General features: G+C 36.0%; 2 protein-coding genes across 3 annotated transcripts in view; both read left to right on the forward strand.

The window, feature by feature from the left end:
* LOC144449821 (uncharacterized) overlaps positions 1 to 22681 on the forward strand; it is a 73447-nt gene extending 50766 nt beyond the window's left edge. Inside the window, exons 18-27 of the mRNA XM_078140395.1 lie at positions 2947 to 3094; positions 4850 to 4867; positions 6738 to 6928; positions 7929 to 8168; positions 8769 to 8844; positions 12132 to 12260; positions 12667 to 12747; positions 15822 to 15965; positions 16475 to 16611; positions 17205 to 22681. Coding sequence (XP_077996521.1) covers positions 2947 to 3094; positions 4850 to 4867; positions 6738 to 6928; positions 7929 to 8168; positions 8769 to 8844; positions 12132 to 12260; positions 12667 to 12747; positions 15822 to 15965; positions 16475 to 16611; positions 17205 to 17235 — 1195 coding nt within the window. The 3' untranslated portion in view covers positions 17236 to 22681. The remainder of the gene's footprint in view (positions 1 to 2946; positions 3095 to 4849; positions 4868 to 6737; positions 6929 to 7928; positions 8169 to 8768; positions 8845 to 12131; positions 12261 to 12666; positions 12748 to 15821; positions 15966 to 16474; positions 16612 to 17204) is intronic.
* On the forward strand, positions 56 to 2564 carry LOC144449594 (uncharacterized). 2 transcript variants are annotated; one of them, XM_078140159.1, is made up of 2 exons: positions 56 to 2312; positions 2418 to 2564. In XM_078140159.1, the coding sequence occupies exon 1, from the start codon at positions 441 to 443 to the stop codon at positions 2271 to 2273; it is 1833 nt and encodes a 610-aa protein (XP_077996285.1). In that variant the 5' UTR covers positions 56 to 440; the 3' UTR covers positions 2274 to 2312; positions 2418 to 2564. The 2 variants fall into 2 exon arrangements, with proteins under 2 accessions (XP_077996285.1, XP_077996283.1); XM_078140157.1 differs by having other exon boundaries at positions 56 to 2298; positions 2371 to 2564.
* Positions 22682 to 26748: the final 4067 nt, after the last annotated feature.

Raw genomic sequence — 26748 nt, forward strand, 5'->3', positions numbered from 1 at the left:
CAAGGACTAGGATTTATTCTCAGTCAAGAGAAATCATGTTTGACTCCCACCCAGGACATGACCTTTGTGGGAATGAGATTGCTGACGGAATTGGGAGTTGTTTGCCCAACCGAGGACCGAATCAACAAACTGTTAACTTTCATTCGGTCCATCCTTCTACAACGCTCAATAGTAGCAAGGAGTCTGTTATCTCTCCTGGGGCTGATGAACTCATTTATAGACATCACCCCTTGGGCACGACTAAGAGCGCGCCCGATCCAGTTGTACCTATTAGCGCTTTGGCGCCCATCCAGTCAGCCATTGCAGACTTCTATCCCTATTCGTCCCTCTCTTCGGCTTCATCTCAACTGGTGGCTGAACACGGCGAATTTATTGAGGGGGAGGTCACTCGTACCCCCCAACCCCGACATCTCCTTATTCACCGATGCGTCAAACGAGGGATGGGGGGCGCATGTGGCAGGTCATATGACAGCAGGTCGGTGGAATTTAACCGAACGCTGTCACCACATAAACTGGCTAGAGCTGAAAGCAGTGTTCCTGGCCCTCCAGAAATTAGAGTTTCTGGTAAGGGGGCATTGCATATTAGTACACTCAGACAACACAACAGTAGTTGCTTACATAAACAAATTGGGGGGGACAGTCTCCCCAACTCTATGTTATCTGTTGTGGGATCTAATGCTATGGTGTCAGGACAAAAAGATTACGCTAATAGCCAGACACCTACCAGGCAGGCTGAATGGGATAGCCGATGCACTGTCCCGTCGGCGTCGGATACGACAAACCGAATGGGAACTACCACAGAGTGTAGTAGATCAGATTTTCCATTGTTGGGGTCGCCCATCAATGGATCTCTTTGCCACACACAAGAACAGGAAACTACCAGTGTATGTATCCCCAGTACCAGATCCAAGGGCAATGGCGGTGGATGCTCTCTCCATGTCATGGGAGGGGATAATGGCATATGCCTTTCCACCAATCATTCTGCTGCCCAGAGTTCTCAGGAAAATCCAGGAAGAGGGGCCAATGATTTTTCTAGTGGCACCTCTTTGGCCCACCAAGGCATGGTTCCCAACCATTCTCAATCTGTTGATTGCGCCTCCTCTCAAAATCCCACTGAGAGAGGATCTAATGACACAGGACAGGAACATCATTCACCCGAACCCAGAGATGTTCCATCTTCACGTGTTTCGGTTGTCGAACAATCCCTCATGGAGAAAGGCTTTTCTAGAGAGTCTGCAGCCATTATTGCCAGACCTCAGAGACCCAGTACACTGGCTACATACAATGAGAAATGGCAATTCTTCTGTAGTTGGTGTGACAGAAAACAGATTAGTCCTGTCAAAGTCACTAACAGGCAGTTAGCTGACTTCCTTCTTTTTCTTTTTGTCACAAAAAAGTACTCTCCCAATACTATTAAAGTATATCGGTCAGCCATTGCAGCCACCATTAAAAGTATTGGAGGAGAGGATTTTGGACAGGACAAAATCCTCTCCAACATGATTCGCCACTTCCTTCTTAAGCGTCCTCCCTCTAGACAAACAGTTCCACAGTGGAGTCTGCCACTGGTTTTACGAGTGTTACAGGAACCCCCTTTCGAGCCCATGGGTTCTGTGTCACTGAAAGCACTTACTCTTAAAACAGTTTTTCTTGTTGCCTTGGCATCTGGGAGAAGGCGTAGTGCAATCCATGCCCTCTGTATTAGTGAGGGTCATTTTAATCTCTCTCGGACAGCAGCAGTAATGCATACTGCACCAGGATTTCTGGCCAAGAACCAGGTTTTGGGGTCAGTGCCTAATCCGATTATGATCAAGTCATTGGATGACTTTGTTGGGCGAGACAAAGTAGAACGGACTCTATGTCCAGTGAGAGCACTTCGCTGGTATTTAGACCGATCTAAGTCATTTAGGAAGGGTAGGACTCGGCTGTTCATCCCGTTTCCCCCTTCAGTTAAAGATGACTGCTCCCCAGCAGATATTTCTAAATGGATTGTTGATACTGTCAAGTGGGCTTACGTAGAAGCCCAACAGGATCATTTATCTCCTCACAGAGTCACAGCTCATGAGGTAAGAGCTATTGCTGCCTCATGGGCCCTCAGATCAGGCGTGCCAGTGGCTGACATTTTACAAGCAGGCACGTGGAGATCTCCTAATTCGTTTATTAGCTATTATCTGCGGGATATGTCTGACCATGCTGAGGATCTAGCCACTCTAGGTCCACTTAGCATTAGCCAGAATATCACATTAACAGGTCATACAGAGACACCCACCACCTAGCTGGTGACAAATTCTGTATCCTATTGTAAGAATATTTAGGTGAGTATCTTTCCGGAAACAGAATTGTCGTTTCTCCCGAAACTAATTTCTGTTGAAGGAAAGATACTCACCTAACAGTCCCTCCCTCCTTCCCCACTGTCTCAGTTTAGTTGGGTTTCTGGACTAAGATTGTGTTCCATAGCGCAACTGGTCTTCCAACGTTGAGGGCAGTAATTGTAGGAGGAGGTAGATTAATAAAGTTTTTATTGGAAAAGCATCGGGAATTGCAAGCAAATCCTATTGTAAGAATATTTAGGTGAGTATCTTTCCTTCAACAGAAATTAGTTTCGGGAGAAACGACAATTCTTTCACAAGTGCTTAGAATGTACTGAATGATGACATCTTTTCAAAATTGATTTGTGGCTTTAACTGTCCTAGAATAGAACTAAGCTGTTCTTATTTTCTGCCTTTAGGTGCGTCTTCATCTTCAGATATTTTACGTGTATCTGAAATATATTAGAATACATACTAAATTTATTAGTACTGGTATCCCACTGAAGAAAAAAGACTTGGTCAAAAATATTATCATGGTTTCAGGATAGACAGAATGACAATGATACATTGTGTCTGAAATAGACATTATATGTATATAAGAACCATGTGATCTTAAAAGTAAAATATTTCAAACCCACAGAGATGGTGTTACATCGACAGGATCAAGTGAATTGGAATACAAGATTACACTTGAGGAATCCAGTTTGCTAAGTCTGATGCAGAAACAGTCCTTACAAGTCACTGATATGGAAATGTCAAGGTATCAACATCAGATGGAACAAGAGAAGGTATGAGACAGAGACCTCAAAGTTGGTCTGTCATAATTGTATATGATACATGTAGTAGTATAAGCCAGATACTGTTCATGCCATATACATGTAGTACAGTTCATTTCTGCTTTCCTGTACACTGTGTCACATATGTATTGTATGTTTGGCAAGTGTAATTTGCAATTATGGTATTCTGGGTACCAGAAATATTGTATAGTTTGGTCATAAGATTATAGGAAATGAGGACAAGAGTAGTTAAAGGAGAAACACATGCAACCATAATTAGATAAATTACATTTATCTAATTACCTTTAATTAATGTCTCTGTAATTTAAAAAAAAATCAGTCACACACACACACACACACACACACACACACACACACAAATACACACACACAAATACACACACAAACAGACACACATATACACACACATACACATACATACATACATACATACATACATGTACACATACATACATACATACATACATACATACATACATACATACATACATACATACATACATACATACATACACACACACACATACACACACACCTGCACATAATGCTGCTACTCTTGAAATCAACTCAAAGTTAAAAACTTACATAATTATACTAGTATGTAATCTTAGAAGAATGATGATATAACTAGTGTACTGTTGATGTAATGCGGTATCCTGAAATATGGTCCATATATACCCAGTGTACATTTGCCAAAATGAAATTCATATGTGACATTTAATACAGAGTTTAAAATAGCTATCATTGCAATAGTCATGTTCAATCAAAGTGAATAAAGAACAGAAAGTCATTCTATTGCCCACATAGTTCTTTGTACATAACAAAGGTGAGATGATTGAAACATATATACATTGTACTCTATAAATGTGCTATGGAAAAATCTTACTATTATAGCAACTGTCGGGCAAATCAGAAAATATTCATAGATGTTATTATGAAGTGATCAATGAATTATTTGAAGTGCACCAAGCTAAAACTTGGCCAAAACAAAATAGCCTACGTTAGCATTTCTTGAGATTGTGATCATTTGTTTAATGTGAATCCCAGCTTTCGTCTTAGAAAAATACCAAGTTATCACCTAAGGTTGCAATAGTCAACACACAGAATCAGATAATTTGTGAATGAATGTTGCAGATGAATGCTTTTCTAGGGTGAATGGTTGGTTGGAGGAGGGGGGTAGAGTGTTATGTGCTGAAATTCTCACTAATAGTAATACTCAAAATATAATGTATATATTATAAAATTGATGGTTGTTTGGAAGATATAAACTTTGCAGTTATGGTACTAGAGAACTTACAAAGCACTAATAGTCTAATGCTACTTATAGCCATAATATATGTATTTTTGCAATGCATGTACATCAACCAGCTAAGCATGTTCTTTGAATGGTAGATTGTTTAATATTGTGCATAACTGAAATGTAAAGCATACATTGTGTTCAGCAAAAAGACAGTGTTTTCATCAGGAGTTGAGAATTTTTATTCAAGTGCTCATGTTAATATATTGTGCATGACTAAAAGTTGAATGTGTGTAGTGTTTAGCTTTGGCTGTTCTGTAGCAGTAGCACTAATGATCAGTATTTTCTTTTATGCTGTTTTCCTTTGTTCTATACTCTATCCCTTTGTATTGTGATGATGCTGTGCTGTCCCACCCTGTGCTGCGCTGTACTGTACTATACTGTACTGTACTGTTGTATTGTGTTATTCTTTGGTCTATTGTTACAAACCCTACCTACCTCAATCACAGAAACAAGAAGAAACAAGGGTAAGAAATGACATCATATGGATACCTATGACATTCTGCAATAAGCATGCAATCAAAAACTCACCTATACTAGAAATTTGTGTGGGAAATAAACACATTAGCATGCAGCCCCCATATCCACCTCACAATTGCTGACATAGCAGGTCTAGGAATTGAAACCACAGTATATCTTTTTATCATTTATTCTGAGTTTGTTTTTATTTTAATGTATTTTTGAATTTATGTCAGTATGTTTTCATGGGGCAATATAAGGTATGCAGTGCATGAGTTCTCCCCGGTCACATAATCAGAGTTCCATGGTCACATTATCAGAGTTCCACAGTCACATAATCAGAGTTCCACGGTCACATTATCAGAGTTCCACGGTCATATTATCAGAGTTCCACAGTCACATTATCAGAGTTCCACGGTCATATTATCAGAGTTCCACAGTCACATTATCAGAGTTCCACAGTCACATTATCAGAGTTCCACGGTCACATTATCAGAGTTCCACAGTCACATTATCAGAGTTCCACGGTCACATTATCAGAGTTCCCCCAACTGTGTCAAGAACACTGTGACCCATTAGATTATATTTCTCTTTATTTTGTGATAATTGTTCTATTTTATTTTCAATTTAAGTTAACAAACCGTATAATAATAACGTGAGTCTGTAAGTTAAGGGGTGTGAATTTTAACCTGGGTGCTGTCTTCTTTTTCTTATTTTTATTATTTTGTTGGTTAACTTGGTGTGGATTGTGGTCAGCATGTCATATTTTCAGTCACTTCAATTGCATGATGGAGTGCTGTGTAGGGCACAATTTTTGAATGGTGTTTGTGTATCCTTTGTTCACTAGTTATTGCAATGGTATCTTTTACTATGCACATGAAGTCACAAAATAGAAAAGTAAAAAAAAAACTGTTTTAAATAATCTGTGATACACAGCTTGCACAATCCAACCGTTCACACAGTACTCTCAGAGTATAAAACAGTATCACGTTGCTATACAAGAAGATAAAAACAATGCAGATTCAAGAATACCTAGTGACAAAAATTAAATGTCTGTCAAAAGTGACATTCCCAATATAACAAATTAGCTGTTTGGATTGTAGCAGTTGAGTATTGTTGATACCAGTTGATATATGAATTTGTGCAAACTGATGGCATTCAAATATGAACAGCGCCCTCTTGGTGTTGTAGTGCGAACTATAGATCATTTGTTGTCTGTATGCAAAGCCCAAATTTGGTCAGATCTTAGGGTAACACTCACAATCTTACACCTACTGTATTCCATTTTTCATTTTTTGTTTTTTGAAATTTTTGCATTTAGCAAATATTGTTCAGTGTAGTGAATTTGCGCAAACAAGTCTTGCCTAGTATACACGTGTGACATGAAAGCCTTCTAGCCAGTGGACTGCAGTCCACTACACTTGCTATTGCAGCTTTCAACAAGTCTTGCAAATTCCTTATCATTTGAAACACATCAATGGTCTCTTTTATATAAATTGTGGCTTGCATTATTTTCCTTTCCACTATTTTCACCAATACATTATTTTGGCAAGCTCAGATTCTTGAATTTGCCAAATGTACTAGGATACAGTGAAAATACTTTGTACACAACTTTTGTTAAGTCACTGAAAATAAAAGTCACAAACAAGCTGCCCAAAACTCATTTTCACTGCCATTGACAGCACAAAATACATGTATTCCATGTCATAAATAAGGGGAATTTTGAATCTTGTCAAAAGTAAAATATGTGATAAAAGTGTAGATAACTTTGCACCATTTGAAAGACATATCATTATATGACTACACAATCACCAGAGAGGGCGCAATTTATTGGGAATACTTAATAAAAAATGACAAATTTCTGTTCCACAATGCTAGGCAAAGAACAAACAGCAGTCAACCACGTTGCACTCATTATTGTCACCAGAGGAAGAATATACTGTTGTTGCCGTGGAGATAGTGCCTGGTCACTATGGTTACGATTTCATTGTATCATCCAGTGACTATGAAGAAGAGGGTGTGTACGTGACATCATGTGATACAAACAGTGTGTTGAAAGAAGGTGACAGGTAAGAATAATAAACCTTATTATATACATAGACTCTCATATGCCCAGGATGGCACATCAAAGTACAGTAATAGGAAAAAAACATACATTTCCTGATGTCAGAAGTATAGTAATACGGTTGGAACTACGTTGAATTCTTTGTAAACATCATTTAAAATGATCAACACCACTGCATAGACTTAGAAGTGTTCAGGAGTTTGCCATTTTGTAAATTTATATTACTGATTGAATGATTGTCAAAGAATTTAGATTAAGACTTGAATTCTTTCATTTGTACATTCACAAGGGGGAAAGTCTGGGCCTTTCCACATTATAGAAAATACAAAAGTGTAATAGGGGCATATGGGTTGTTTGGCACAACTAATAAGGACAATACACAACATGTGATTGTTTGGCACAACAGTAATAAGGACAGTACACAACATTAAGTCATCTTGTTATTGTAACAGTTGTATAGCTCTCATAAAGATAACTTTTCCATGCAGTCAATCTTAATATAGAAATAGTTCTGACATATAAATAAGGTAAACTTTCTTTAATGTCTGTGCTATCGTAGTTTCTTTCTCTAAATATACTTGTTTTGTCTTATCATGTCATCTTATTGAGTGTTGTCATGATGTTCAAATGGTTATAGTGGCCAGTTTGGAATCCAGGTTGCAGGTTCAAGCCCTGTTGTTGCAGTTTGTTTCTGAGTGGCTAAAGTCCTTGGGCAGGATTCAACCACAATTGTGCCTCAGTCAACCCAGCTGTATAATTGGGGACCTGGTAGGATAGAGATTGCAATGTGAATGAGTTTAATCCTATGCACTTAGAGAGGCTGTAGATGATTGTTTGGTCCCCAGGGAGTTGAGGAAGTATAAAGGGCTATTGTGCTGCTTTAGATCCAAGACAGAGGTACTAATTGTAAAGTGCTTTGAGCAGAGAGTGGGAAAGCGTTATCTGATAACCAACATTATCATAATAGTAGTAGTAGTAACCATGAAATTACTATATTTGTGTAGGATTCTGGAAGTTAATGGTATTAATGTATGCCAAGCCACAGATGCTGAAGTCAATACTATGCTAAATAGCAAGATGTCTGCCAGGATTGTTGTCCTTAGAGATCAACAACAACAACAACCAATCACAAGCATTGAAACAAATAAAGAGTTGGCATCTATGAAAGAAGATTTGTCAGAGGCTAAGGAAGAGCTCCAATCAGAAAGAAAGCAGAACACACAGCTGAAAGGAGAACTTTCAAGGTACAATTTACATAATGTAAAGTTTGGTGTAAAATTTAGTGAAACGGTGAGAGGAGAGGGGCAGTTTGTGATCAACTCATCACTCAGTTAATCTCCATTGCTGGCATGTGTGTCTGATTATTGATGACATGAAACCATCCACCATAATAATCTGTGCATATAACTTTGTAAAATGTTTGTTTTGAATTATTCAACCATTAAGAATTTACCAAAACAAAATGTAATTATAGTCTACTGCCCATTTCATGTTTCCTTTAATGGTGTTCACCAGTTGTGTTTGATACAACCATACAGAAACCAATAAGAAACTGTACATTCTACACTTTAAGATAACAAGATAACAGTTTCATCTAAGTGAAATATAATGTACTACAACTAGATGCAGTCATTAGGGCAACAATGTTTTGATGTCTACATGGTGACACAGTAGGTCATTTCATTTATATAAAATGTGACAAAAACTATTCAATCATTCTAGTTTATTTAAAATGTAGGATGTACAGTTTGTTATTGGTTTCTGTAATGGTATCAAACAGAGCCAGTGAACACTAGAACATGAAAGAGTATAAACAGTCTCATTTGGTATTCTATTTGTTACAGACTTCAAGAGGTTGAAAGTCAACTCAACAAGAGAAATCAAGAAAAGGATGAAAACGTCCAACAACTTGAAAATCAGGTAAAAAGATATGTGTTATAGCTATTTACCGAGAAGAATTCAAAGGTTGCGTGTTTTTGTGATGAATAAATTAAGTCATTATGTTTTCAAGCATAACCTATTCTTTTAAACATCTACACACCATATTGTAGCAACTTGCAACCATTTAACAGAAAAAACTTATTCCATGTCATAGTAAAGTCACATATCAGTATAACATTATCCCTATGTCATAGTAAAGTCACATATCAGTATAACATTATCCCTATGTCATAGTAAAGTCACATATCAGTATAACATTATCCCTATGTCATAGTAAAGTCACATATCAGTATTATAACATTATCCCTATGTCATAGTAAAGTCACATATCAGTATAACATTATCCCTATGTCATAGTAAAGTCACATATCACTATATAACATTATCCCTATGTTATAGTAAAGTCACATATCAGTATAACATTATCCCTATGTCATAGTAAAGTCACATATCAGTATAACATTGTCCCTATGTCATAGTAAAGTCACATATCAGTATAACATTATCCCTATGTCATAGTAAAGTCACACATCAGTATAACATTATCCCTATGTCATAGTAAAGTCACATATCAGTATTATAACATTATCCCTATGTCATAGTAAAGTCACATATCAGTATTATAACATTGTCCCTTTGTCATAGTAAAGTCACATATCAGTATTATAACATTGTCCCTATGTCATAGTAAAGTCACATATCAGTATATAACATTATCCCTATGTCATAGTAAAGTCACATATCAGTATATAACATTATCCCTATGTCATTGTAAAGTCACATATCAGTATTATAACATTATCCCTATGTCATAGTAAAGTCACATATCAGTATTATAACATTGTCCCTATGTCATAGTAAAGTCACATATCAGTATATAACATTATCCCTATGTCATAGTAAAGTCACATATCAGTATATAACATTATCCCTATGTCATTGTAAAGTCACATATCAGTATTATAACATTGTCCCTATGTCATAGTAAAGTCACATATCAGTATATAACATTATCCCTATGTCATAGTAAAGTCACATATCAGTATATAACATTATCCCTATGTCATAGTAAAGTCACATCGGTATTATAACATTATCCCTATGTCATAGTAAAGTCACATATCAGTATAACATTATCCCTATGTCATAGTAAAGTCACATATCAGTATAACATTATCCCTATGTCATAGTAAAGTCACATATCAGTATAACATTGTCCCTATGTCATAGTAAAGTCACATATCAGTATTATAACATTATCCCTATGTCATAGTAAAGTCACATATCAGTATAATATTGACCCTATGTCATAGTAAAGTCACATATCAGTATTATAACATTATCCCTATGTCATAGTAAAGTCACATATCAGTATAATATTGTCCCTATGTCATAGTAAAGTCACATATCAGTATAACATTATCCCTATGTCATAGTAAAGTCACATATCAGTATAACATTATCCCTATGTCATGGTAAAGTCACATATCAGTATAACATTGTCCCTATGTCATAGTAAAGTCACATATCAGTATTATAACATTATCCCTATGTCATAGTAAAGTCACATATCAGTATATAACATTATCCCTATGTCATTGTAAAGTCACATATTAGTATTATAACATTGTCCCTATGTCATAGTAAAGTCACATATCAGTATTATAACATTGTCCCTATGTCATAGTAAAGTCACATATCAGTATTATAACATTGTCCCTATGTCATAGTAAAGTCACATATCAGTATATAACATTATCCCTATGTCATAGTAAAGTCACACATATCAGTATATAACATTATCCCTATGTCATTGTAAAGTCACATATCAGTATTATAACATTGTCCCTATGTCATAGTAAAGTCACATATCAGTATATAACATTATCCCTATGTCATAGTAAAGTCACATATCAGTATATAACATTATCCCTATGTCATAGTAAAGTCACATATCAGTATATAACATTATCCCTATGTCATAGTAAAGTCACATCAGTATTATAACATTATCCCTATGTCATAGTAAAGTCACATATCAGTATAACATTATCCCTATGTCATAGTAAAGTCACATATGAGTATAACATTATCCCTATGTCATAGTAAAGTCACATATCAGTATTATAACATTATCCCTATGTCATAGTAAAGTCACATATCAGTATAACATTATCCCTATGTCATAGTAAAGTCACATATCAGTATAACATTATCCCTATGTCATAGTAAAGTCACATATCAGTATAACATTATCCCTATGTCATAGTAAAGTCACATATCAGTATTATAACATTATCCCTATGTCATAGTAAAGTCACATATCAGTATTATAACATTATCCCTATGTCATAGTAAAGTCACATATCAGTATATAACATTATCCCTATGTCATAGTAAAGTCACATATCAGTATTATAACATTATCCCTATGTCATAGTAAAGTCACATATCAGTATATAACATTATCCCTATGTCATAGTAAAGTCACATATCAGTATTATAACATTATCCCTATGTCATAGTAAAGTCACATATCAGTATTATAACATTATCCCTATGTCATAGTAAAGTCACATATCAGTATTATAACATTATCCCTATGTCATAGTAAAGTCACATATCAGTATTATAACATTGTCCCTATGTCATAGTAAAGTCACATATCAGTATTATAACATTGTCCCTATGTCATAGTAAAGTCACATATCAGTATAACATTATCCCTATGTCATAGTAAAGTCACATATCAGTATAACATTATCCCTATGTCATAGTAAAGTCACATATCAGTATAACATTATCCCTATGTCATAGTAAAGTCACATATCAGTATTATAACATTGTCCCTATGTCATAGTAAAGTCACATATCAGTATATAACATTGTCCCTATGTCATAGTAAAGTCACATATCAGTATTATAACATTATCCCTATGTCATAGTAAAGTCACATATCAGTATAACATTATCCCTATGTCATAGTAAAGTCACATATCAGTATAATATTGTCCCTATGTCATCTCTGAGACTTTACGAAATTCATATGCATAATGCTGTGGGATAATTTGGCTATTACTCAGTCCCAGATTCTCACATTAAAATTATTTTATCAGTGGTGCCATAAAGATTACACAAGATTGTTCATATGTTCAGGATCAAATAGTTCTATACCTGTGCTCAGCAGTTATTTTCCTCACCTAAATGTTAATGCTAATTCACCATAGTTGAGTGAGTCTCAGATATGATGTGTTTTTATCTTCTAGTTGAGTGAGTCTCAAAGTCGATGTCAGGAATTGGAAACAGCAGTTGATGACCTACAGGAAGCATTGGCTAGACAGGCTGACAAGGAGAAAACACTAGATCATTTACAACAACAAAACCACAAACTAGAGGTCAGTTTGAATTGTCCAGTTTTTCTGTCAAATTTGTTGTTGCCATGATTGATAGTTTGAAGATATATGTGTGTAGGCCCAAAGATCTATGGTTTTTCATTTACGGGAAGCATTCAATTAAATCTGGTAATGAATACTGTGACCATGTCTGAAATATTTGTTTTCATGTATGATTTTATTCTCTACTATCACACAATTGAATTGCACATGTTGGGATAATGCAGCTATAAGAAGTATTGTATTGTATTGCATTGTATTGTATTGCACTGTATTGTATTGTATTGTATTGTATTGTATTGTATTGTATTGTATTGTATTGTATTGTATTGTATTGTATTGTATTGTATTATACTATGTATTGTATTGATATCCACTATAATAGTGCTTGATATTGTCATGTTTTCAGGTTGAAATCAAGAAAACCAGAACAGCGTTAGCAGAGAGTGCAAAGAGAATCCATAAACTTGATGTGGCTTGTATACAGAAGGTACACAACATTCTTACTAAAAAAAAAGACTGACTTAAACTAAATGACAAAGTGAATGAGTGTACTAATTAACTTCAATAATTCCATGAAATGATGGCCTTGTGCATAGCCTAATATACACTCCCTGTGTATATGCTTGTATGTTCATCATTGATCACAGAAATGGATTTCAATTTATAGGAAACTAATGTTCTTCCATGGTTTACACTACCACCTAAAATTTAAAATTTGCCTAAACCTACCTTGAAGTGCAAATTATAAGTCTTTGAATGGAGCGTAGTGTATCTACTTAACAATGCCTTTCCACTTTCCATCGATAGTTGGCGCTCTTTCCAAGTACTGTATAATTAGATTCACTCGCTGTCAGCCATCTTGTCATTCCACTTCAGCGGGCCAGTTGGCAAGTTGTATTGTAAATTGTTTAGTAGTGATGTACAGCAATTTTTAAAGCACAGAGGCAGATGATGCAATTTACATGTAGTCGGGACGCGTGGGTGGGAGGAGCGTAGTAGATACACTACGCTCCATTCAAAGACATATAATTTGCACTTCAACGTAGGTTTAGGCAAATTTTAAAGTCTTTATCATTCCGCTTCTTGTATCTACTTAACAATGCCGACTCCCAAGCTGGACAAAATGTAAATTGAAATATAAACTGACCTATCACTGCCCTGAGGCAGATAGCAATATCAAACGACCCACTTCTGAGGAATCTGTGTGTCAATGGTAGAATTTGGTGAAGGTTGTGCTGGTCGACCAGTCTCCACGTTGTAGGACTTGTGTCAGTGTTGCTCCCTGATGCAAGGCTGCTGAACAGGCAGCTCCCCTTGTACTCTGTGCCTTGAAACAACTGGTGTCTATGCCTGCATTTGACATAACTGTTTTTACCCATCTTGCAATTGTCTGTGAGGTTACTTGTTTGTAGGGTCTTCTAATTTAAAATGAAATAAATAACTTTGATGGACAATTTCTACCTTCCCGTACAGCAAGATCTCTGTATCCGCTGTTTCTCTTGATGTACTGCTTAACATAATGTCTCACATCGAGAGCCCTATCTCGAAAACTTGGACATTTTACAGTCTTATGAGGTCTGGTAACTGACGAAGTCTTTGTCAGCTCCGGAATAACAAACAGAATGAAATCATGAGTAATAAATATTACAGAATTCAATGTCTAACTTGCTTATTGTCTGGCCTCTATCTGAGGATGTCAGAGCAATGAGCGTGACAGTATTCAAAGTAAGTTGCTTTAGGCTCAAGGTAGAGCTAGGGTGTAGAGACTTCAGATAATTTAATACCTTGGTAACATCCCAGGTTACTGGATAAAGTGGTTTTGGTGGGTGAATATGATAGAATCCCTTGAATAATTTAGATAGTAATGGATGGGTTCCTATAGGATAACCATCTATCTTGAGGTGTACTGATGAGATAGCAGCTCTAGCCATTCACTGTACTGTATGAAAGTTCTTGTTTCTGGAATAGTTCAGTCAAGAAATCTATGATTACCGTTATAGGACAACGAATTGGATCTGCCTTCTGTTGATGGCACCAGCAAGCATATTTCTTCCATCTAAAGTCATACTGTCTCGAAGTCCCATGGCAGACTGCCTTGAGTAGTATTTCTGTAGCTGCTGTTGAAATTCCTTGACTTCTGTATTGTTGCCTGAGAGCATCCAGGCGGCAAGTGGAGTCAGATTGACTTTTGGTGGTTTCCCTGTGTGTGGTTCTAGTAGCAAATTCCTGTGTTGTGGTAACAGCAGAGGTTCCTGACACGACATTTGCAGCAACAGTGGGTACCAAGGCCTCTTGGCCCACACTGGTGTTATGACTATGAACCTGGCCTGGTCTGCACGCAGCTTTTGAAGGCATCTGGATATTAGAGGTGGTGGTGGAAACATGTATATGCTTTTGTTTGTCCATACTAGAGCGAATGCATTTGTTGATGGTACTAGTACAACCATTTCCTCTGTATTGTATAATCTGCCTAGGTGACAAAGTTGTTTGGTTGGTGTTAGATGGGACTTTCCCTTGTTTGGTATAAACCCCAGTTAGCAAAGTAGTGTTATTAACGTGCATGTGTTCTGATGACACAGTTTTGCTTGTGCTGCCTTGTTGAATATATCGTCTATGTAGCTGCTGCATATAATTCCTTGTTTTCGAGCTTGAGCCATTGGTATTTTCAGTACCTTGGTGAATATGCGAGGTGCTGATGTCAGCCCAAATGGGAGACATGTGTACTGGTAACGTTGGTTTTGCCATTGAAAGCACAGGTATTTTTGGTGTTCTTCGCAGGAATCTGCTCAATGACGGGTTCGTCCTCCAGAACCAAGTCGTCCATGTTCTCCCTTGTGTTAACAATAGTTAGGTCACCTGTGAAAGCTTCGGGTGTACTTACACAGTTTTCGGTAGTAGGTTGAGCATCCATGCGTGTTGCGCTACTGGAGGCCTTTTGCTTCTTCCTTTTAATGGTTTTTGGTTCGCTCATGTTGAGTTTCGACCAAAGTTACAGAGCACCAGCAAGTACAACTTTGCCCAACGGTGCTAGGAAATGGAATGACAAGATGGCTGACAGTGAGTGAATCTAGTTATACAGTATTTGGAAAGAGCGTCAACTATCGATGGAAAGTGGAAAGGCATTGTTAAGTAGATACAAGAAGTGGAATGATAAAGACTAACACAGGGGGATGGTGGGGGTTAGCTATTACCATAGTTACCACTGTTATCAACATTCAGTGCCTCACCAGTGTTCCTCTAATGTTTTATACAGGGTTAAATTGATGACAATTGGTTTCTTATAAGTCTCCCCGTATTCCAAAACAGGAGAACACCAAAGTGTGATACATCACATAGAATTGCTGTCAGTACAAAGAATTGCTGTCAGTCAGTGACATCACATTGGCTTAGATGGCACACTTCCAGAAAACCACTAAATATAGCTTGGTGATTTGTTACTTTGATATGGTTGTTTGGTTCGTGTGTACATTTATACATATTTCGCTCCTTGTCAGAACCATATCATAGCCCACAAGTCTTGTGGATCATACATTAACAACATCTCCATTACTTTGTACACAGGACAATGATTTATCAGCTGTTACTGATGAACGAAATGATCTTGCTCAACAACTAGAAGATACCCAGGGTAAGAGGAACAATTCAGTAGTGTATCTCCATGATGATGAGTTACCACTGTGGGAGGTTTTGAAAACAGCTGATAAGGTATGAATCTCTGAATAATGTCTTATAACAACCTACCAACGTTAGATACTGTCTTATAACAACCTACCAACTTTAGATAATGTCTTATAACAATCTACCCACTGTCAATTGTGAGTGTATACCCAGTCTTTCAAACTTTAAATGATGTCTTGGTCAACTGTGGACAGACAAACCTATGAAATGTAATAGTGACTGGACTGTTATACAGAGAAAGGATTATGTCTCAAACAAACTAACTGAATATGTCTGATGTTAAAAGTTTAGATTAACTTTGCTAATGAAATTTTAATTTTAATCATTAATGGGACTTTATTGAAGAGCAACAGGCATGAATATCTGATAGATCTGATGTTAGGGGCTTAGAAGACCTGTATAACAGAAGAGGACTTGTAATGCCCACGATCTCTGTTATTACTACAGATCTGATGTTATATGGGAATTCATAGAGTATGTCAACATAATTTATAGAACTGTTTATTTAAATGCCATCTTTATATTGTTGTTTTTAGACTGAAATACTGAAGGTCTTGAGAGAGAATATAGAGGAAAGTAGACGTCAAAAGACATACTTGGATCAGCTGTATGCATTAATGTTAGACCAAGCACCATCATTGCTGGAACAAATGGATGAAGAATTTGATGAAGAGTAAGTTGTAATTCTCACTCATAGCTGATAGAACTTACATAAAAGAGGGGAAGGGGGTAAGGGCAGGGGCAGATACAATAAAATCTAGTTAGGTTAAAAATCATTTTTTGCAAACATTGAGTTTTGTCACATGACTGACCATCCTTAGAACTGAGGTACTGTACAGGAGAGAGAAAAGAATGAAAAGGAGAGACTACATAAAATATCAAAGTGACTGTATTACTGTATTGTATTGTATTGTGGAGTCATGATAGTCAAATGGTTTGAATGACTGTTTTGGATTGTGACAGTTTGGCCGGTAGCACTGTTGTTTGTTTCTGAGTCCTGGGGCAAGATTTGAACCATGGTTGTGCCGTAGTCAACCCAGCTGTATAATTTGGGACCTGGTAGGACAGAGGCTGTTTGTTTAATCCTATGTGCTTAAAAAAGGCTGCAGTGGATTGTGTGCTGCCCAGGGGAGTGAGGAAGTATAAATGATTGTTGTGTCTCTATAGGTCCGTACTAGGGGTAATAATGGTAACATACTTGGAGCACAGTATGGGGATATCAAGCACAGTCTAAAAACTAACATTACTATTATTTCAACATTGTAGGGATTTGTCTGGTGATGAAGAATTCTGCTAAGATCAGACATATCATCCTCAGAAGAGAGAAAACAGTCCTACGCATGGTTAGCATATAAGAATGAAGTATATCACTGTACTATAGTTGTCCGAAGACCTCTTTACAACACTCAACATAGTACATGCCAAACAAAACAGATTATTTGTGGATATAAAATTATATTTTCATACATAATTATATCAAAATTTAAAAGTCTACTATTTGCTTGTTTGATTTCATAAAAAATTTAAAAGATAAAAATGTATGCAAATTTATAGGGTGGCGGTTAATAATGGTATACCATATCAGTATTAATCACTGCATGAAAGGCTGGCATTTTTGGTACATAACGGTCACATGACGGCATTGCCGAAAATCCAGAAATGGTGCATTTCTGTTGTGTGACCTTCATGTATCGAAACCAGAAATGCCACTTTTCATGCAATGAATGATAGACCAAAGTATGAACTATGGCATTCACTGATTGGCTTATAATGAAAAACCAAAGTATGAACTATGGCATTCACTGATTGGCTTATAATGAAAAACCAAAGTATGAACTATGGCATTCACTGATTGGCTTATAATGAAAAACCAAAGTATGAACTATGGCATTCACTGATTGGCTTATAATGAAAAACCAAAGTATGAACTATGGCATTCACTGATTGGCTTATAATGAAAAACCAAAGTATGAACTATGGCATTCACTGATTGGCTTATAATGAAAAACCAAAGTATGAACTATGGCATTCACTGATTGGCTTATAATGAAAAACCAAAGTATGAACTATGGCATTCACTGATTGGCTTATAATGAAAAACCAAAGTATGAACTATGGCATTCACTGATTGGCTTATAATGAAAAACCAAACTATGAACTACATGTATGGCATTCACTGATTGGCTTATAATGACTTTATGCATATACACACCAGTGATAAGTACATGTAGCCACTCAGCAGCTAGCTAACAGTGACTAAGGTGTTGTAAGTACATGTAGCCTATCAGCAGCTAGCTAACAGTGACTAAGGTGTTGTAAGTACATGTAGCCTATCAGCAGCTAGCTAACAGTGACTAAGGTGTTGTAAGTACATGTAGCCAATCAGCAGCTAGCTAACAGTGACTAAGGTGTTGTAAGTACATGTAGCCTATCAGCAGCTAGCTAACAGTGACTAAGGTGTTGTAAGTACATGTAGCCTATCAGCAGCTAGCTAACAGTGACTAAGGTGTTGTAAGTACATGTAGCCAATCAACAGCTAGCTAACAGTGACTAAGGTGTTGTAAGTACATGTAGCCTATCAGCAGCTAGCTAACAGTGACTAAGGTGTTGTAAGTACATGTAGCCTATCAGCAGCTAGCTAACAGTGACTAAGGTGTTGTAAGTACATGTAGCCAATCAGCAGCTAGCTAACAGTGACTAAGGTGTTGTAAGTACATGTAGCCAATCAGCAGCTAGCTAACAGTGACTAAGGTGTTGTAAGTACATGTAGCCTATCAGCAGCTAGCTAACAGTGACTAAGGTGTTGTAAGTACATGTAGCCAATCAGCAGCTAGCTAACAGTGACTAAGGTGTTGTAAGTACATGTAGCCAATCAACAGCTAGCTAACAGTGACTAAGGTGTTGTAAGTACATGTAGCCAATCAGCAGCTAGCTAACAGTGACTAAGGTGTTGTAAGTACATGTAGCCAATCAACAGCTAGCTAACAGTGACTAAGGTGTTGTAAGTACATGTAGCCTATCAGCAGCTAGCTAACAGTGACTAAGGTGTTGTAAGTACATGTAGCCAATCAACAGCTAGCTAACAGTGACTAAGGTGTTGTAAGTACATGTAGCCAATCAGCAGCTAGCTAACAGTGACTAAGGTGTTGTAAGTATATGCAACTCAATATGGCAGTTTGTTTCCATACTTGTTTTATCAAATTTTTTAGACCAGTCTGGGTTTTAACAGGGAGATTTTTGTGTTTTTTTATGTTTTATGAATTTCTATTTTATTTGTTTCAAAAACAATTCTTTTATCAGGCTACATCTATTCAGTAAATTATAAATGGCTAATTCCAATTTTTTTATTTAAAAATAAATGGTATTCTTCATTATTTGTCTTATTTCAACAATGGTTACTGTCTGTAATATTGTGTTGAAGCTATTCCATATTGTAGTCTTTGTCGTTAAGTCTTCAATCCATGTATTAAAGGGACACAAGTTGAGTTTATACGTTCTGGGGCCAGATTTATACTGTGTATTTAAAAGTCACTAGTAGTGTTGTACTTACTGAAGTATACATAACCATCACTTGTAATGAACTGAACTCAAATCTGGTAATATAACATGTAAACAATCAGATGACATCCTTTTTCATATTTATCAAAAAATGTCAAGGAATCCATGCTAGGAAATCAACTGTTCTAACACTGTCAGAATGCAGATATTATGTCATAGAAGACATGTTTTGACAGTGATATTGTACTAGAATAGAGTAATTGAGATTTTATGTAATTAATTTCACTTGAGTAAAAGATTTATAAACTCAGTTTGTGTCACTTAAATCTTAATTTGTTGTAATTGCATTCACTCTGTGAAGGACAACTCCCAACATTTCAAATGATGACTTTTTTGTGTAACGACTCAATATGGATGAAAATGAATTATTTGTTATGTTTATGTAGTTGTCGTAGTTAAAAATAAATAATTCTGTTCATTTCAATGACAATTGGTACATACCAGTATTTTTTTATAAGCATCTATGTTTTTTTTTTGTTTTTTCATTGCAAATACTATTATTATTATTGTGATATATGTAATAACTGGTTATATGGTATAGATGTACAAAGCAATATTCACTGCAAGTAAATTGAACTAAAGCAGGTCATATAATTTTATGTTTACACACACAGGGCTTCCATTGCTAATAAATGTAGCATAATGTGACATTCCTAATGTACATCTATGTAACTAAGTCAGTGTACATCTATGTAACTAAGTCAGTGTACATCTTTGTAACTATTAAAGTCATTGTACATCTATGTAACTATTAAAGTCATTGTACATCTATGTAACTATTAAAGTCAGTGTACATCTATGTAACTAAGTCAGTCTACATCTATGTAACTAAGTCAGTGTACATCTATGTAACTAAGTCATTGTACATCTATGTAACTAAGTCAGTCTACATCTATGTAACTATTAAAGTCAGTGTACATCTATGTAACTAAGTCAGTGTACATCTGTAACTAAGTCAGTGTACATCTATGTAACTAAGTCAGTGTACATCTGTGTAAATTAGTCAGTGTATATAGTGTAAATTACTTCTTGGACATGACATATATGTTACTTTTTACTCAATCATAGTCATTGTGTAAACTTGTGTAACTTTACTTACTTTTCTACAAACTTGTTAATTTTCCAATGTTCAGTCATTGAAAGGTATTTTGATAGTGTTACATGTATTGTTGGTTCTGGGGGATAACTAATGATTCTAAAGTCATCTGATATATGAAAATACACCAACTGATTCTCAAGTGTATGTTTAAAATTCTCTCTTTTTTGCATTTTATGAGCTTGAGCACAACTGTCAACATCAGATGGTGAACAAACGGGAACCGTTACAAACAGGGAAAGTAAACAAGTGAATTGGATTAATAACACTTAGCTCAGCATGCTGGAACAGCAGAGACTTGTATTACACTCATAAAAACAGTTGTATGGCCTCTTTACAGAATAGTTCACTTTCACAAACAAATTAGAAGTTCCCCTGTCATTTCATACACACATAAATAAGCCATGAAACTGTTCTTATCAAACCCTAAATGTAATACTAGCTTCTGCTGTTCCAACCTGCTGTGCCACGGTCAGTTCTAAATGTTGAAGTTAATTTATACAAGTGTCTATTTTTGGTTGAAATATGAAATAGAAAATAAGCTATGAACTTTTGCAATACAGAACATACTATCAGAAGACATATATCATGTGTGTACTCAGAGATACAGTTTTCCTTCAAAGTTTATGCCAACAGAGTGGATCTAGTATTTGTACACAATGGACCAGCAAAGTTGTTGAATTTATGTGTACTGGAAATGTTAGATTTATTCTCTGATCATTAGCTTCCTGTGCCAACATGTACAGTTTGTGTACATTGGTGCTATATATTAAGGGCTACGTTTCAGTCCCGAGTCATAGCATTACTTTTATCTTATCAGTGGAACCATAAGGATAGCGTACATTCATTCTTTTGTTCTTCACTATCTTTTAGTACAGCTCTGCCAGACAACTGTTTTTGACTAAATTTTAATTCTAATCCAAAGAGGGTTTTTAATCACCTTACAAAATATGATAGGCCGAAGTGCAACTTGGTTTATGCAAATTATAGTTGTCATCTACGAATGTTTTTATGATGGAAGGTGGATAAAAAAAATGGTTGTATAGTCACATCAATGTTGTCATTATCACCATAAAAGAATACTGCCCCTTTCATGTTAGTGTTCACCAGTTGTGTTTGATACAACCACACAGAAACCAATAAAAAACTGTACATATTACACTTTAAGATAACAAGATTTAATGAATATAGTTTCTTGTGAAAGTGAAATCAACTAACAGTGCCACCATGCAAACATCAAAATATTGCCACCCATGTGTCTGTGTGTGTAGTTGAAGTAAGTTAAATAGTTTGTTTCATTTAGACAAAATATAACATAAAATTTTGATCTGTTACCTTAAAGTGTAGAATGTTCAGTTTCTTATTGGTTTCTGTGTGAGTCTATCAAACATATTCAGTGAACACTTACATAAAATGGGCAAGAATTCCCTAGTATATGATGTTTTTCTATTTGCTGAATTACATTATAGCTTGTATAAATTATCTTCCAGCCTGAGAGGGACGGCTTTAATATATTCTCTCACACAATTTACTATGTCTTCAGAAATGCCAAAGTATAGATATGCCAGACAGGGATTGTAGAAAATCCATGTATCAGTGTATCAGTAAATTTGCATAGCATTGAAGACAATCTAGTCAAATTCTACCCCTCTGTAAGCCCTACTGTGTTATGTAGTGTATAGAAGGCTGATATAGGAGAGCTAAGCTGTATAGTAGATGTATGAGGGAACAATCTCCCCACCACTACCACCCCACCCCTCCATTACTTCAGAATATGGTTACCGTACATATACCTCACTTTCAATTGTTGCTTTGACCTGTGAGACACCCAGTTTGTTCAAACATCTCCCCTATTACTGTTGTTGTAGGCTCTACTGTTGTATGAACAATTTACCAATACTGTCCTAAAACAGAGAGGTGTCGAGGGTTCAGTGTATTATTTTCCCAATTATTTCATTTTTTATCAAATTTGAAATGCATTGCAATGTTTTTACTATTTTTACAATATTTATACAAGTATGGGTGCAATGAATGGTGGCAATGTGTAATTAGATCATTTTTGTAGTAAATTATGCAATGAATGAAAAAAGGAACACTTTAAATTTGTAATGATTTGGAAAATAAATGATATACCTTGTATATTCAATGTGGTTGTTGTCATTTTCTTGTTAAGTTCTGTTGTTGGAGAAATGAAAATAGTCAAAGACAGGTTTAAACTTGCACAAACTGAGTTTATCAACTTTTTACTCAAGTGAAAATACTTGCATAGAACCTTGATTCAACTATTCTAGTGTAATGCCTGTCAGTGCATGCTTTCTGTGACATTACAATCGTCTCCTGGCATAGTTGGAATAGTTGATTACATTACGAGTTTCCTCTACAGTTTTAGCACAACTCACTGAGGTTATTCAGTAGGGCTATAGTCATCACAAAATGTATGTACAGGTGTGTGTGTGTGTGTGTGTGTGTAAACAACTTAAAATCAAAACCAGAATACTGAATGCCTTGATATTTGGTGGAGACATTACTTTGGATGTGTAGATGAAAATTGTTCAGATGAAATGAAAGCAATCCAATCAGTGGTTTTCAAGTTATGTTTAATAGAGTGACTTTCTACCCAATCTTTCTGTGGTAAAGTGCCAGCTCCAACATACGGTGTTACATAATGCAATCTGATCACACTGGCCATAGTCCAATCTTGATTCTCACAAGACTGGTCTGATGGACTTGCACTTACATGTGTATTTGAATAAGGCTGAAATGTTCATTCAGTCAGTGTGGGCCATCATATTTCAGTAAGCTTTCCTGACAATTCTCATTTTCCAGTATCAAATGAATAACAAAACCCACCTAAATTGGGGCATTTATATTTGTAATCAAAACCCATGCACCCACCCTCCAAAATAATAAGTATTTGAGTTTTAGTAAAAAATTAAAACTTCAACTCTACTTGGTAGATCTACATACTAAAAGCAATACATTCGTTATAAAACAACAGCATGGATTCAGTTGTGCTACAATGCCATTGGCGCTATTTTTTATACATATGATAGACTACATCATCCGGGATTATTTATACAATTATATCTTGATAACAAATTTGAATTCAGTCAATTGCAAGTGACGATGTTGCTTCCAAGAACATTGCACTTGGCCAACAAAACGAGATTCTTTCAAGGAGGGAAGTACACTTCTCATACAGTGACGTATGGAGTTAAATGGATTGATGTTGTTGAATGATTGAGTATAAATGTGACGTCATCGTTGATGTTGACGTTCGATCTTTATACCATGATCAAGGAACAACGTTCACTTTATTCAGGTAAAGTATAATATAATCATGTCTTTTCCCTGTTTTAAAATGCGGGGTCATCGGAGAATAAGACAGCATTCAATTTGTAACATTCGCCACATATAAACAGACATAATAGTGAAACAATCACCAAATACAGTCATAGAATCTTAAAGTTGCCGTTTAAAACACGGTTGCCAGTAACTCTTTTGAGTTGATTTTAATGTTATTTGTGTTCAACACAAATAGATGAACGGACAAAGCCTGCATTGTTCTACTCGATATTGGCTGGTAGACATATCATGCTAGTCAGTCTAATAGGACAGAGGTCAGGTAGTCATCTCTCGTAACTATATTTACATATTTATATTCGGCTCATTGCCAGTTTGATTACAGTTTGGTATTGCTGCAGCTAAGTTTATGTTACGATAAATATTTATTAAATAACGTTATACAAGTTTACGTCGTAAGTAACAATACTTTTCCACGGTCATATAAACCACTCGACTGCACAAGTCAATGATTTGGGATATGTCAATGGTAATGCACACAGTACCTGTAACAGATCATTTTATTTTTTTATTTATTTTACTCTTGCAAAAGTTAGAAGTAACTTAAGTTGCCAACGAAATAAAGATATTTTGGATGTAATTAGGTAATTTATATTGTCTGTCAATATAATTAACTGTCCAAGGTGAGATTATAACTTATGTGAATCCCTAGCAACTTCTCTACCGCTGATATGGAGACAGAATTACATTGAATGAAAAGTAAGGCTTGGTTTGTTTGTTTCTACTATAATGTATGGTTGGTCAATCAACGATACAGTGTAAACACTGTGCGAAATTAACGAATTTTCTCATTGATTAATTGACTACAGTGCATCATGTTGAAAGCATCGCTAATTGGAAAGGGAAAAAACCAATTGCCATTTTAAAAGATATCATAAACTATAAGTTATAATGTCTGTAACTGAGGTTCAATAGATGACTCAAATAAGTCTGCAAGAATATGAATAGTGATATATATATTTATTTGCCCATTACCTAAAATATAATTAAAGAAAACCACAAATCTGCCCTGTTGGCTGCACCGTTGGCTGCTCCACGGCTTAGGGAAGATATCTACGTTCTATAGAGGCGATGCTGTATTCTGCAGGTTACTGACAATACAGAATGATATAATGGAAAATCATAATGTCGGTATTAAAGTATGGCGATATAAATAGTGAACCAGAAACGAGAAGATTGGGGAATTCAATGCTCTTCTAGAAAATTTTATATATTTGACATAAGACGAGTTTCCTTAACACCACTAGACTCACTCGTTTCACCTACCTCAAGTATGTACATTTATTTGATGTGAATGGGAATGACTGTAGGTGACGTCACTAGCCTAATTAGTAGTCATGTCAAAACAGGGATTTATTAGGTCATTTGCTCTGTTAATATGTGACTGGGTATTATCTGAAGTGGGAAAATATTACAAAGTTGTCCAGTAAGGATTGCAGCAGAAGACATCGACGTCGTATTGAGTACGTGTATGCTATTTGTCAATGAAAACTTTTTCTTTTCTTTTCTTTTAAATGAACAGTTTGTTGATCATAGAATGAAGTAGACGACAAGATCGAGTTCACTAAATCATGTATCACAATACGACTTGCAGGCTCAATTTTTCAGTCAGTTCGAAAAGTATATTAAGTTGAAGTCGCCGTATCATGTTAGAACCGTGTTATGATTACACTGGACTCAAATCGCATCATGTGAATACTGAGTGATCATAAAATAATTAAGCTTAAACTAAACAGTACTTGCTGAAGTAAAGGGAATGGCAATTTATTAGCCTCGGCTGATCAAAAGTTACCATGGATTTAGAATAACAGAAAGGAAGGATATACTAATCTAATCTAATCTAATTTTCTTATATAGCGCATTCTATATAACTATCACAATGCGCTTTACAAAGCACAGAAAAACGAGTACAAAAACAGACTCAAGCGAAAGTCTTATTGAAGAAATAGGTCTTAAGACCTGATTTAAATGCCTGGAGTGACACTCTGCAAATACGATGGCAGAGCATTCCACAAGTGTGCGGCACAAATTGAGAATGCTCTGTCACCATAAAAAGCAGTATTTATTGCTGAGTGGTTGGTGTAAGTAAATTTCGTTCCGTGAGTTACTGCGTAAAGCACGGCTGGAGCTACGAGGGGTAAGTAACTGACTAAGATAGCCGGGTGCAAAACCATGAAGTACTTTGAATGTTAAGCAGAGAATTTTAAATTCTGCACGCTGTTGTACTGGTAGCCAGTGTAACACTTTGAGAAAAGGGGTAATGTGATTATAGTTCTCTCTAATAACTAAGCGAGCTGCAGAATTCTGAATCATTTGAAGTTTCCGAATCTCTTATGGTGGAAGGCCAAACAGTAAACTATTACAATAATCTAGACGTTAAGTGACAAAAGCGTGAATAAGTTTCTCAGTGGAATTTTGATCAAGCAAATTTCTGATTTTACCAATCTTCCAGAGAGCATATGAAGCCGATCTACACATATTAGCCACATGGGCTGACACGCAGTATCCATAGTGACCCCAAGATTATTAACAATATTAGAGGGGTGTATATAGACATCGCCAATCTGTACATTACAGGGAGGGACAGGGCCTTCACCCGCAAACTTGGAGGAAAAGTATATCATCTCTGGTTTCCCACCATTGAGAGCAAGCATATTTTCCCGCATCCAGACCCTGATTTCATCAGTACATGACTCAATTTTGACAATGGGTACCTGGTCACCCTCACAAGTTATGTAAAGTTGGGAGTCATCAGCATACAACATAGATTCAAGACCATGACGGGTAAATAAT

Source organism: Glandiceps talaboti, chromosome 18, assembly GCF_964340395.1.
Source record: "Glandiceps talaboti chromosome 18, keGlaTala1.1, whole genome shotgun sequence".
NCBI lineage: Eukaryota > Metazoa > Hemichordata > Enteropneusta > Spengelidae > Glandiceps > Glandiceps talaboti.